General features: G+C 54.4%; 1 protein-coding gene across 5 annotated transcripts in view; it reads right to left on the bottom strand.

Moving 5' to 3' along the window:
• Window positions 1-14219, bottom strand: part of LRP8 (low density lipoprotein receptor-related protein 8, apolipoprotein e receptor) — a 90226-nt gene that overhangs the window by 17726 nt on the left and 58281 nt on the right. For 4 of the 5 annotated variants that reach the window (XM_010847157.1, XM_010847159.1, XM_010847160.1 and 1 more), the window contains exons 6-12: window positions 13279-13401; window positions 9127-9246; window positions 8926-9051; window positions 5581-5755; window positions 3399-3626; window positions 865-983; window positions 489-628 (exon numbers count right to left, since the gene is read on the bottom strand). In XM_010847157.1, the coding sequence (XP_010845459.1) occupies window positions 489-628; window positions 865-983; window positions 3399-3626; window positions 5581-5755; window positions 8926-9051; window positions 9127-9246; window positions 13279-13401 (1031 nt within the window). Of the gene's footprint in view, window positions 1-488; window positions 629-864; window positions 984-3398; window positions 3627-5580; window positions 5756-8925; window positions 9052-9126; window positions 9247-10398; window positions 10438-13278; window positions 13402-14219 lie in introns of all 5 variants that reach the window. The other variant, XM_010847156.1, reaches the window with a different exon arrangement.

Here is a 14219-nt window from a genome sequence, read left to right as displayed (position 1 = left end):
TTTGGTGGGGGGTGGGGCGGGAGGGGTCTTTTTTTCTTGAGGGTTAGGATGATGCCTGGTTCACCCCTATGACCCCAGGATCCAGCAAAAGTGAGTGCGAGTGGTTGAATTGAATAGCATCTATCAGGCCATTTCCAATAGTAAACGATACTAAGGAAATGTACATTCCTCCTCCTCCCTTTATTGGGCACCTTCTGTATATGTGGGTACAGTGCTGGGTGCTGAGGGCACAAGGTCTAGCAACTTACCTATGAGAAGTGCTCTCGGGGAAGGGCCTTGGGGAGGAAGCACAGGAGAGGCTGCCAGGTGGACAAGGGACTGCAAAGCCTCTGTTTGCAGGCAGCTCACATATTGCATACAGACGAGCCAATTGGCTTCCCTGTCCCTTTGTTTCCACCTGGACGAGTCTCAGGGAGTCGTCCTGTGTGAACAGCCTTTCCTAGGCTCCAGCTTCCTGAAGGAGCCTTGCCTCCCCTCTCGGGGCTCACCTCAAACACAGCTATCCCAAAAGGGTGGCTCAAGAAGTCAGGGGAGGAAATCAGCATCTTCCTGTTGCCTCCACTGAAGTCAATGCTGGACAGCTGGTGCAGCTTGGAGTCCACCCAGTACAAGCGCTGGTTCAGCAAATCTTGGGGAGGAAAAGGACGAGGGGATCAGTTGCTGAGCCTGCGACTGCAGCCTGGACCTTGGCTCCTTTGTGCCCCTTCCCTGCCCACATCTCCAGGCCAGGCCTCAGGAGGAGGCCAGCCCAGGGAAACCATCAGGAAACATAGGCACTGGCTCTAAGAGGGGATGTGGAGATGAGACCCATGGAGCTCCAGGCAGTGGTCAGTGTCAGGCACTACAACAGAAGGCAGGGCTCACCCAGGGTGATTCCGTTGGGCCACTCAATACCATCCGATACCAGTGTCTGCCGGCCCACGCCGTTGAGCCCGGACTTCTCAATCTTGGCCTGGAACCCCCAGTCAGACCAATACATGAACCTAGAGGAGAGAAAACCCAGCTGAGCTTCTTGACAGGGAACGTGACTGGGGTGGTCTGGCTCACAAGGACTCAACGGCCCGCTGGATCATGCTTAGTGGGGACTGGAAGCAGACCTCTAGAGTTCATGGGAACATCCAGTCTTAGAACTGACAGGTGAGCTGGTTTCAGGTGCATTACACAATGATTCAGTATTTGTATATATTGCAAAACGACTGCTGTAATAAGCCAGTTCACATCCAGCACCACACATAGCTACAGTGGTTTTTCTTGTGATGAGGACTTTTAAGATCTACCACTCTCCAGTTTTTAAACTTCATGATGGCTTCTCCTATTGACCTTAAAATCAGATCCCAAATCCTTACCACAGCTGACAAGGCTCTGCATGACCAGGGCCCTGCCCACCTCTCTGGCTATTTCTCCTAGCACCATCGCCCACCTTCCTTACAAACCTCACAGCTGCCCCACAGGGCTTCTCTTAGGTCCTTCAGGGCACCAAGGCCTTCACGGAGCCTTCGCTCCCACTCTTTTCCCATTTACAATGTCTTTTCAGTAGAGAATCTTCCTCTGTTAGGAAGTAGGTTCTTCCTTCCCCTCCAAGTAAGTAGGTTCTCCCTGTTATCTTCTCTTAAAGCACCCCGTTCTTCCCTTCTGCAGCGCTCACACCATTGTTGATTTTTGTAGGCTTTCTGGCGTGTGGTGTGTTTGTTTGCTGTCTGTTTCCCCACTAGTCTACAAGCTCCACTAAGGGAGGGTCCCTCATCTGCGTTAGTCCTCACTTTATGCCTGGCAGGTGGTTTGTGTGTGATATAGGTCTTCATTTACTATTTGTTGAACAAACTAGTGTTTTCATTCTAGCCTCACAATTACCCCAGAAGGGTATCATTACTAGTCCCATTTACAGATGAATAAATTGTGGCTCAGAGGGGCTGACTTTCCTAAGATCACGATGTGAACAAGCAGAGAAACCAGGCTTCAAATTTAAGTTGAAATTCAAGCCTGCATGCTTAACCCTCCCCATAATGCCTCTGCTGAAGCCTGGTGTCCAGCCAAGCTGGCTCCAGGCTAAAGGGCCGAGTGATTGTTCTGGATCCCTTCCATTTGCTGCTCTGAATCCCATCGCCATTCTGCTCTGTACAGCAAAAGGCTGGTGCACGTGGAAACCACATCAATGGGCTTGACTCCCTAGCTGTCTGGCTTCCAGTTGGATTCAGCAAAATATTGGAGGGGGAAGAGGACAGACTGAGGTCAGGATGTCTATTCCCCTGACTCTCCCACACAAAGCTGACTCCAACTGGCTCATGCTCTAAAGGTTTAACCGGCCTCAAATTATCTTCATCTGAGTGTGCAGTGGGTTTCCTGCTGGGACCCTGGCAGATCCACAACGGACTAGGGATGGGCTGGGTGTAACCACATGGTTTGGGGGACATGGCAGGTACAGCCCCAGGTCTGTATGACAGCAGACCGGGAACAGGGTTGAGGTGGGGTTAAATGAGATGACTCAGTGTCTGCAGAATGCCTGGGACTGTGCTGGGTGCACCTGTGTGTGCCGAGTAAATGGCAGCTGTCAGTCACTTCCCAAGGCCACACACACCCTCTCGGGTGGCCAGCCCCAACCCCAGCTGCCCGACTGGAAGAAGAGGGTTCTCTTATCGCTGCTTAACAATTAAGGAAACAGCAGAAGGAGGAAGCTGGTGATTCTGGCAAGCAATAGGATGCAGCTGCTTAAAAACCATGCCATCTCAGGACATCACTACTGAGGAAGGGAGGGAGTCCTGCTCTGTTCAGAATCCCTACTCCCAGTACAGAGGCATGGCCAGAGCAGGTCAGCCTGGGTAATGAGGGGCCCGGAGACTGTGGGCAACATGGGTGGGGATGGCAGTGGGCAGCCTGGAGCAGAGTAGACCCTGTAATTTTGTTCCTCAAATCTCTCTGGCTGTCTGGAAGGGCAGGGAGGAGATAGCCAGAGGTAACCCCAGAGGCCAATCAGAGAGATTTGGGAATGTGAGAAACAAACAAAGATCACTTTCCAATGGGCAGAGCTGCCCCCCACTCAAACAGGCTGTGTGGGATGTAATGGGCTCCTGTCTCTGGGAGTATGAGCACCTACCAGATGCCCACCTGCAGCGCATGGCAACCTGAGGGAAGACGTCCCGCCCCAGGAATATCTACAGTCTCCAGCGCCCTGAGATGCTCAGTTCTGTGATATGATGAGTATCCCAGTCCTGGGAGTGCCCTGACAGCCAGTGCACAAGGACCCCTGGTCAGGCGCTCATAGGCTGAGGGGCCCGCAGGGACTCTCTCCCCCATTGCCTGTGTCTGGGTGGCCCAGGGCCTTCCGAAGCCCTCGAGATAGCTCTGGTGACAGACGTGTGCAGACTGAGCGCCCAGCACAGTCTGGGGGTGGGAACACTCACCCTTGCAGGGGGTCGACGGCAATGGCCCGGGGTTCGCTGAGGTTACGGCTGAAGAGAGTACATCGGCGTTTGCCATCAACTGTGGCCACGGAGATGGTCTTGTTGCCAGAGTCGGTCCAGTAGATGTGCTTGTGGACCCAGTCCACCGCCAGGCCCTCGGGAGAGTGCAGCTGCTCGTCAATGAGGACATCCTGCTCCACGGGGTTGCTGGCTTTGTCCATGTAGGCGCTAGGAGCAACCAGGGCTGGCGTGGGCAGGCGTGCCACCGCCGGGGCCCGTCTGCAGCTGCCCTTCCCCTCTCTTCCCTCTGGGCCATGGCAGTGCACCAGAGAGGAGCTTGGCTCAGTTCCATTCAATGGGTTCTCTGGGCCACCAGGGTAAGGACACAAGCTCGAGTCAGCCACAGTCTCTGGCCTGAAGGAGCTCAGTTTAGAAGGGACAGAAATTTATAGCCCAATAATTACACCAATACTCTGTGATTACGGAAAGTATCAGAGGCTGTACCAGCAGAGAAATGGAAACTACATCACCCTGGGGGGCTGGAGGAGGCCTTGTGGTTGAGCCCTGAAGGCTCTGTTCACCAGGAACACAAGGAACAGACAGGTCGGGTTAGAGTCAGCATGTGCAGATGCCAAAGCACGTGTTCTGAAACACTGAGAGAGCCAGCGGGCAGGGGTGGAGGGGGTAAGTGAGGGTGTGAGACGGGGAGTAGGTAGAAGGGGCCACCTCCTGATGGCCCTCGAATATGCGCTAAGGGTAAAACTGAACAGGTCAGAGGACATGGCCAGACAGGGGAGTTAGATCACTGTGGCACGTGCAGAGTACGAAAGGGTTTGGAGCGGGAGGGGATAAAGGCAGGGAGACCAGTTAGGAGGCTGTGAGCACGTCCAAGTGAGAGACGAAGAGGGTCTGCAGAAGGGCTGAGGCAGTGAGAATAGAGACAAGGGGCCAAAATACAGCAGACACTCAGGGGGCAACACTAGCAGGGCTTTATGTCTCCCAAACGCTGTTTTCCCCAAGGCTTTCTTCTCCCCAGACCCTCTCTTTGCTCTATTAGTTCCACAGTGCCCATGGCCATCCATGACTCAAATTCTCTGATCTTGACAAGTGTCTAAGTTTCAGACTATAAAGCCAACTGGCCCCCTTTGAATGTCTCATGGACGCCTTGAACGCATCACATCCCAAACTATTCACCCCATTCCCTTCTTCTCAGCCACACTCAGCCTGCCTACCCCACCACCATCTCTCCCCTCCTGGTCCCATCTCAGAGAACGGTACCCAAGTGCCAAGCAAGAAACCGAAACTCTCAAAACGAAAGTGGGAATTCATTTCAACTCTTCCTGCTACAGCCCCACACACAGTCTGTCATCAAATCCTGCCTCTTTCAGTCACAACTGTTGGACACACACTGCTCGAGCTGGTTCTGGGTGTGCGAGTGTGAGTGTGTCTATGTGCACTGGGGTGTGATAGGCACTGTGTTGTCATTGAGAAGCCACTGGCATTGCTTCCATCCATCCATCCCACCACCTGTTCAACAGTCCACCCAGGGCCTGGTCATCGGCAGTCCTGAGTCCAAGTGGATCTCAGGACAAAGAAAGGACATGACTACCAAAGGGGACTTGGGCACGCAGAAGCTCCCAGGAGAGAACTTTCTTGTGTGTGTGAGGAGCCTTCCTGGGAACAGACTGTGATGTGAAGGGCTGGTCTGGGTGTAGTGCAGCCCCCAGACCGGGTCGGAGGTGTCCTGTATACTTTTCCTTCATGATCATCACAAGAGATATCACTGTGTTCTGAGTGGGATCCTCCAGGCAGGCCCAGGTCTGAGTCATCTTTGAGTCCTGAGCATCCAACACACATGTATGTGAGCGGCTCTGAAAATCCCCGCCGAAGCCAGAGGCACCATCCTGTGCCTTGCACTGCCCGACCAGGCCGCCAGAGGTCAGTCAAAGCCCCCATGTGTGGGCCCAAAGGTGCTCTCCCAACAAAGCCCTCAGACTCCGCTGGCCCAGCAGGTGGGGAAGTCCCGGCAGTTCCACGTGCCCTGTGCTCCTGCATCCCCTCCTAAGCCCCAACTCTGTCCTGGGGGAACCTAGGGGCAGAGCGGGTGCAGAGGCCACCGGTCCTCTCCTCCTCTGTCAGGCCCTCTCCACGCCTTGGCTGCAGGAGCCAGGCCTCTGCTCACCTGTAGATCTTGCGGTAGGAGAGGTCACACCAGTAGATGCGATTGGTGGCAACTTCAACGTCCAGCGCCACGACGTTCTTGAGCATGGGGATGAGCCGTGAGTAGTCCCGCTTTACCAGGTCTATCCTCCGCACTTCGTGCCGGTTGGTGAAGATCAGGGATGGGCTTCTGCCAGCTGCCATGCAGGGGGGTTGAGAGGGAAAGAGTCAGCGCAACAGGTGGGGGGGTCTAGAGACCAAGGCTCTGCCACTGGTTTGCTGGGGGACACCTCATCTCCTGTAAAAAGTGGTGGCAACTCCTACCTCACAAGTTAGAGAAATAAGTGAGATAACGGGTACAAAAGCCATAAGATGCAAAGCACCACACATAACAAGAGGGATTTTTTTTTTTATTAGACATAAACTCCCCCAAATCTGAGATGACTCCATTTCCTCTGGCCTGTATGGGAGGTTTTCTGCAGTAACTCCAGCTCCCTGTCCAGCCTCATCACTCACCCCCCTAACACCTTGGTCCCAGCCACCAGGCTATCTGTCATCATCTCCCCACGGCAGAGCTTTGCTGCCTCAGGGCCTTTGCTCAAGCTGTCCTTCTACCTACAGTGCATTTTTCCCCAACAGCTGCCTCCTCTTCTGCTTGGGCCCCACTGCAACATTCAAGAAGGGGCAACATGAATGTTACAAATGAGTTACAAAGATGACTGAGGCTGCAGAATGGAGCACAGACCTCAGGGCTGGTGGTGAGGCTCAAGGGAGGAGATTCAAGGAGGTCATTGTGAGTCTTCAATTTACACAGAGTGTGTTTGGGGTCACAGCAAGAGATGAATCTGCAGATGCCAGCAGGGACCCAATCACAAAGGATCCTGTGATCTGGATATGCACTTTATTCTGAGCCAGTAGCTGGGGCAGGATGTGTATAATATGATACAGATCATTCACATGCAAAGGGACAACACACAACTGGTGTATATACAAACTCATTTTCAGACTTAGGATTAGATTTCAGGAAGAACATCAAAGGTTTAACACTCCTGGCAACTCCATGGGGAAGATCACTGTCCCCCAGGCCTAGGAGGGTCTAGAACTTGGCACAGGCCGCCACTCCTCCAGCCTGTTTTCAGATGTAACAGGCCACTCTCAGGTATCTGCAGTCTCTGAGCAGAAACACCTATCTCTGGAGCTGCCTGGGCCTTCTCCCAGTCTTGTTTTCCAGCTGACACTTCTGCAGGGCCCCTGGTCCCTGTCACTGCACATCTCTGCCAGGGTAATGTGCTCCTTGGGGGTTGGGAGGGACCAGCACAGAGCCATGTGGGGCCTGGGGCTGAGGGTGTGACCTGTGTGTAGTGATAGAGATCATTTCAAAGCAGGGTGGGGGTGGCAGGGAGGGTATGGGACACAGAGCATGGAAAAATACAGCTCCATGTGCAAGGAGAAAGGAGAAAAGCTGGGTTCAAGGCCAACTCTCCCATTGACAATCTGTGATCTCCTTGCCTGGAAAGTGAAAGTCGCTCAGTCGTGTCTGACTCTTTGCGACCCCATGGACTATACAACCTATGGAATTCTCCAGGCCAGAATACTGGAGTGGGTAGCCTTTCCCTTCTCCAGGGGATCTTCCCAACCCAGGGATCGAACCCAGGTCTCCCGCATTGCAGGAGGATTCTTTACCAGCTGAGCCACAAGGGATTTCCTCGCCTGGAAATGAGAGCAAAGACACCTTATCTTCCTGAGGGCAGGAGCTGGGTTAAAGGGTATCTTGAACTGATTTTTACTGAGAGCTGTGACTGTGACAGGTGCCCTGTTTGTTTACGACTGGAGTTTTGGTGGAACTGCACTCTAGATATTGATATGTGGGGGTTGTATATATATGGGCCATTGTGTGTTGTCTCCACTGCAAGTATACAGTCTATGTTACACGTCACGCCTGTCCTAGGTGGGGGAAGGAACTGGTAGCAAGCTACATGTGATGTGCTAATGTATATTCTGTACATTGGACAGTTTGGGTGCTAAGTGTTTCGGGTTTGCCGGCTCTATGTCAATTATTGTAGCTGCTGTATTGTTATAGCCTACAGAGTGGGTATTTGTGCATCTGAATTCCAGGTTCATATATCCAACAGCCTACACAATACTTCCACTGAGATGTCTAAACAGTTTTGTTAAATTTAACATGTCCAAATTAATCCAATATTCTCCCAAACCTTCTTTTACCATCTTTCCCAATGCCTTAAATAGCAATCCCATTTTTTCGTTTGGTTAAAAACCTCATGGTCATCTTTGACTCCTTTTTTCAGTTTCACATCCTACATTCAATTCATAAGAAAATCCTGTTGCTTCAAAATAAATCCTGACCTTGAAAATATATTCACATTGTCTACTTTTCATTTTCTCCATGCAACACCCTGGTTTAATCCACCATCACCTCTCTCCGGGCTGACTGCAATGACCTCTGCAGCAGTTAACCAGCTTCCTCCCCTGTCCCTGACGGTCTATTCTCAACACAGCGGCTAGAGGGAGCTGGTTAAAATGGAAGGCACCCTGTCTCTTTACTCTGAACCCACCAAAGCTTCTTTCCCCCGGACTGATGGTGAGAGTCAGCCCTTATAATAGTCAAGATGGCCTTTATGATCTGCCCCAAGTCACCTTGTGGGCTTCATCTCCTCCTATTCTCTTTGCTCCAGCTGCACTGGCTTCCTCTTTGTTATCTCAACACAGCAGGCATGCTGCTATTTTTGGTTCCTGCAGGTCATGCATGGCTCACTCCTCCTCCTTCAGGTCTTTATGCAAATGTCACCTTCTCAGTGAGAGCTTTCCTGACCGCTCTCATTTAAAATCGTAAGCCATTGCCCCCTTGGACTTCTCTACTTTATATTTCTCCTGAACCCTAATTACTGTCTGCCATGCACTGAATCTTAGTTTTTTGATTTCCTGTTTCACCTACTAGAGTGTAAATCCTATAAGGACAGAGATTTGAATCTGTTTTGCTTACTGTTGAGTCTCTAGTGCCTACCACAATGTTAGGTGTTCAGTGTAAACAAATGAATAAAGTGAATTCCATCGGCTGACCTGATGATCACCGTCAGGTCTGCACGCAGCTCTTTGTGTGGGCTGCCTATGCCACTTGTGGCCAGCATGGTCCAGCTTATATCTGCCATGTGAGTGCAGTCTCTGGGTGGCTCTATGCATGGTCAGTGTTGTGTGCACGGTTGCACTGTGTGTGTGCTATATATTGCAACTTCCTATCTGAGTGTGTGAGGGGGTATGTGTGCACACCTACTCCTCGCATTAAGCACGCTGCTTCCTGGACTTGCTCAGAGCTGCTCCCCTGCCCCCACCTTGTAGTGTCCATACTGACCAACGGCCTTGCAGTTCTTGGTCAGTGTGTCCATCTCGTAGCCAGGGTGACACTCGCATTTAAAGTAGCCCTTGTAATTGACACAGATCTGGCTGCAGGCATCTGGGTCCTCGCACTCATCGATGTCTGTGGGGAGGAGCAGAGGTCAGAACCAGCAGGAGGAACTGCCTCTGCTTGAGGGGCTGGGGTGGGGGTGCTCACCACCACAGGTCTTCTGGTCCAGGAGCTGGTAGCCCGCAGGGCACGTGCACTCAAAGCCAATCTTAAGGTCAGTGCAGATGTGGGAACAGCCGCCATTGTTGTGCAGACACTCGTTCAGGCCTAGAGAGGGACATGGGCTCCTGAGGGTCCAGGAATTGAGACTGGGGTGGGGGCGGGACATGGATGGGCCTGGAGTTGAAGCAGAGATTCAGGGCAGCCTCAGCCTCCCTCAGAGCCTCATCGAGCCACAGCCTCGTCAGCCAGGTGACTGGGCAAGAGGAGGCTCAGAGAGGGTCCTTGCTTAAGGCCAGACACACAGACAGGACAGGGTGGAACCAGAACTCGGGTCCTTTGCCTCCCAGGCCAGGACTCTGTCCATCACCAGCCTGGAGGCAGCCAGGCTGCCTAAGGTCTTTCCTTTCACAAACACGTTTCTTACATCTCCTTCCTCATGACCTCAGTAAGCATGTGCCATGTCCAACCGTCAAGTACCTTAAGAACCCCCTGTGAAATGCCCTTGCTTAACCACCTCCAGTCTCGGGAAGCCCACTTCCCCCTGAGGCAGCTGGTGCCATGCAGGGTTGGCCAGAGTCCAATGGCTCCCTCAGAATTTCCTTAAAGCACTGATTCCTGGTCCCCTGGCTTTCAGGTGTCTTTCTCTGGATGCACTCTTTCTGTCCATGTCCCTCTCTGGACGGGGCCCAGAGCTAGTCTACCACCCAGAGGGGTCTGAACTACTACAAGGGCTGCCCTCTACTGAGCCTGTGGTTATTTAAGACTGCCAGGCCTCTATCTCCATGGCACTGTTGCTAAGTCAGTTCTCTCCCACTGTGAACTATGGTGGACTTTTTCCCCACTTCTCTCCTCTCAGCCCCTGTCCCTATTCCTACACTTGGTCACAAGTCTGGTCCCAAGATTACCGACTGCTGCAAGGGATGAAGGGATCTGGTTCCCCCATCCTCCACTCCCTCACCACGTCTGGCAGGGTCCTAGTGGAGGTCAGAGAGGCCAGGACCAAGGCTCACCAAGTTCTCACAGCATCTTCTGGGCTTTAGAATCACAGAAGGTTAACTCTTCAAGCCAGGGGAAGGTGCCGTGCCACCCTCTGCCCATTAGACCCCTGCCCCGCCACTCCAGCCAAGCCAAGCAGAGCTGTGCCGAGCCAGCCAGGGCCATGCACACAGCCAGTCTGAGCTTCCCACCCCAGGCCATGCATAGCTGTGGGTGCCCCCCACCCAGCCTGAGCCATGCTGGGGGAATATTCCCCTTTACCCCTGGGCCGCCTCCTGTTTCTCTGGGATGTTGGCAGAACTGAAAGAACAAGACCATGGCAACCCCATGACTGGCGGGCTGGGGATGACTCGGCCAGGCCCAACACTGGGAAGCCCCAGCACCTCGGGGTGGGCTGAGCCACGGTAGCTCTGGGGTGGTCTCTGGAGGGCACCACCTTCGGGTCTTCCCATCACTCCCAGCCCTCCCTGATCTCTCCCATAGCACACTGCATACTGCTCCCTCAGCGCCATCCATTCACTTGTTCACCTGCTCACTCATGGCCTCAGTCACCATCACTCACTTCCTCCCCCTCCTTCTGCAGGAGCGGCAGTCCAACCACCGTATTTACTGAGCACTGGGTGGAGCAGGAGGTGCCAGATGGCTCTGATGGGGAAGGGGAGAGTGCCACGTGACTTAGGCTTCCATGAAAGATGAAGGCGCAGAGTCCTCCAGGGTTGAGGTGAGTCAGGGTCAGAGAACAGGTAGAGGGTCCCTCAGCCCTGGAGAGCCAGCATGGAGGCAGAAGAGGGGAGTCTGGGCCTTCCCAGTTTGATCTACCCTGGAGGTGAGTCTGCTGGGGCCTGTAGCAGAGGGAGGGAGGGAAAGTGGTCCAGAGAGGCCTGAGGAGCATTTGGGGTCCCCACGGAAGGAAGGGGCAGTGCCCCCAGCACTAGTGCCCACCTGCATGCACACATCTACATGCTCACACACCAGCTCACATGCACAGGCACATTCACACAGACATGGCAGCCACACAGAGACACACGATGCAACTCCCTTGCCTTCCTCCGAGAAGGAGTCATGGATACAGACACTGGTCTCTCACCAGCACAGAGACACAAACACATGCGTACATACGTCTCTTTGGAGTGTCATGCAAAAGACAAGAGAGAAGAGAGTTCAGCAGGTTAGTAGTCTCCGGTAGGGCGCCTAGGCTCAGATGTTCCTGCCGCCCTATCCTCTTTTCCATAACTTCCTTCTTCTGGGACTTTTCAGGGCAGAGCCTGGGGGGAGTCTGTCACCTGCAAGCTCAGACGAAGGCCGAGTGACCTTCTCCCAGCTTCTCTTCCTTCCTGAAATCAATTTCTTAATCTTCAAAAGGGGAAAAAGTGTTTTGTTTCAGGAAGCTCAAGGGAATGATCTGCTCTGAAGGCCCAGGAGGTGCTGGGTGGAAACGGGCCTGCCAGGAAGGTAGGGGAGGGAGGGTCTGGCCTAGGCTCTGTCCGCTCAGGGGTTCTCTGTCCAAGCCACTGACCTCAGAAATGAACCTTCCTAGAGCCCGCCCTGGGTTTCGGTGATGTCCGCCCACCTGCAGTCCAGACTCTCCCACTCCTTTTAGCTTGGAACCCGGCCTGACAGCTCTGGCCGTCAGGGCAACTGCCTCCTTGCATTCCTTGCTTGTGTCCAGCCTGTGAGTCTGGTCTCCCAGAAAGTTCCTCAGGGCACAGGACGGTGCCACCCTCTGCTGCTGGGTCTGCCCTATCCTTACCCAGGCCTGGCCTGAGCCCAGTGACCTTCATCTGGACCTCGTCTGGCCACCCGCTGGCTGTTCCCCGCCTCTTACAAGGCAGGGTCCCCTGCTGGGGGGCTGGAAGGCCTCAGAGGCCAGGGCCCTGGCTAGGACAGCAGGGCAGAAACAATGAGAAAGAGAGAAAGTTCCCGAGTGAGCACACACTCAGAGGTCTGAATCTGAAACAACTGAAGAGAGGCTGTGTTTACGAGAGGAAGCACAATTTCTGAGCATTCGGAAAGGAAAGGCCCTTAGATTAGCAGAAACACAGAACAAGAGGCCCCAAAGGCAAAGAGCCCCTTCTGAGACCACGGGACAGCACACGGGTCCAGAGAGAGGGTCAGAACAGCACATGTGCAGAGGGGTGGGTGAGGGCTGTGGCCTGAGGGCCGGGAGGGGGTGTGACAGGGCGGGGGTTAGTCCAGCAGCCGGACAGAGACAGGTACTGTACCACACTCTTTCAGAGGCTCATCCGACCAGTCCCGGCAGTCCCTCTGAGCATCACACACTTTCCTGCCGTCCACGCACTCGCCACTCTTACACTGAAATCTGCGGGGACCCTCACATGTTGACTCTGTCGGGCCGGACAAGAGAGTGGACAGCACCTGTGAGACCTTAGGTAGGGAGGGTTGGGGTGGGCTGGGCCCATGGGAGTTGAGGAGAGCTCCAGACTCAGCCCCCACCGGCCTCCAGATGGTGGCCCAGGATTGACAGCTGAATACAGGGTTGGTGGGAGCTCTGTTCATAGAAGGACAGGACCTCAGGGATAACCAGGATCATGGAGGTGGGCAGGGTGTGGGGGTCTACATCTGAACTACCAGCATTAGGGACCTTGGAGGGAAATGCAGCCCCTCTACAGACACCCTGGGGGCTGCAGGGACCATCTCCTGAGGGGGCCTGTGCTCCAGGGGTCCTAAACTGGGGAGGCAACCTCACCGCCCAATCCTTGATCCATTTCTCCAGATGACCAGGGGTTCAGGGTCCCTACTCCTGCAGGGTGATGACAGAGAGCCACCTGAGAATTAAGGGGGCTCCCTGGGGAGCAGGACTCTGCCTCTGCCCTGTCCGGGAACCAGTTAGTGACCCTGCTTGTGGGTGCAGATGTAGACAAAGGGTGGGGGCTGGATCTCCTGCAGTGCCTTCACATCCCTTCCCCCAGGCCTCTTTCAGCTTTTGCAAAGTCCTTAAGGCTCCACGTCTAGTGCCATGCGGACCCGCACAGAGGGGGTCTGGGTGGTTTAGGGGCAAGTAATACTCTGGGGGAAGAGGCATCATAAGGACCAAGGGGTGGTGTCTCCTAACTCCACTCTCTCCAGGGAGCCAGGGGAAAGCTCAGGGGGTGCTGTCCCCTTGCCACTGACCACACTCACCCTGCAGGCAGCCAGTTTCGTCACTCCCATCTGGACAGTCCTGCTCCTGGTTACAGCGCTTGATGGCAGGCACACAAGTCCCATCCCCACACTGGAACTCGTCTCCACGGCAGGTGCCCAGCGCTGCCAGGGGAGGGTAAGCGGAGAGGGTCAGTGCCCTCAGGTGCTGGGACAGCTCTCCTCCCCCACCTCCAGCCCCACCTCCACTCCACGTCCACCCCCAGCAAGAAGAGAACCAGTGGCTGAGCTTGGGAGTCTTCGGAGGACACCTGGCCAAGGCACAAGATGGGGAGACTGAAGCTCAGAGAGGGGGAAGGCCTCACCCAGGGTCACACAGCACTCTGGCACGCAAAGCCAGGACTAAAACTCAGGTCTCCTGTTTCCCTCTCTACCGTCTCTCCCCAGGGCCACCCCTCTGGAACAGGCACCTAAACGTCTTTGGAATCTCAATGCTCGTTACTTAATGACCCCACCCTTTCAGCAAACCCTTCCTCAGTGCCCAGGATGTAGGGGTGGGGGGGGGGCACAGATTACTAAGAGCCTCCCCTTCCTCTAAGAGCTCAAGGGTGCAGAGCAGGGCTGAAGGGCAAAGGAGATCATTGTGTGGATGTGTTGTAAGACAAGGTGGCCAGGAACCTGCAGGAGGTCAGGGGAACCCAGCCCAGCAGGGCCCATCAGAGGAATCTGGGAGAAGCCTTGAAGGATGAGCAGGCCCAGGAGGTAGGGAAGGGTCGAGTTGGGGCTCTTCTTTAGTGTACCAAGGTCTCTGGCATTGGAACCGGTGGGTGACTGCTTGGGCCAGGGAAGGCAGGGGTGGGAGGTATGACAGGGGCAGGGGCGCATCCCGGAGGGTCATAGGTGCCTGTGAAGACCCTGAGCTCCACAGCTTAGCAGCCATGTGACCACACACACTTCACGTTTCCCCAGTTCTGTCGCGCCCG

This window comes from Bison bison, unplaced genomic scaffold (assembly GCF_000754665.1).
Source record: "Bison bison bison isolate TAMUID 2011002044 unplaced genomic scaffold, Bison_UMD1.0 scf7180017864244, whole genome shotgun sequence".
Classification (NCBI taxonomy): domain Eukaryota; kingdom Metazoa; phylum Chordata; class Mammalia; order Artiodactyla; family Bovidae; genus Bison; species Bison bison.
This window is presented reverse-complemented; position numbering and strand designations above follow the sequence as displayed.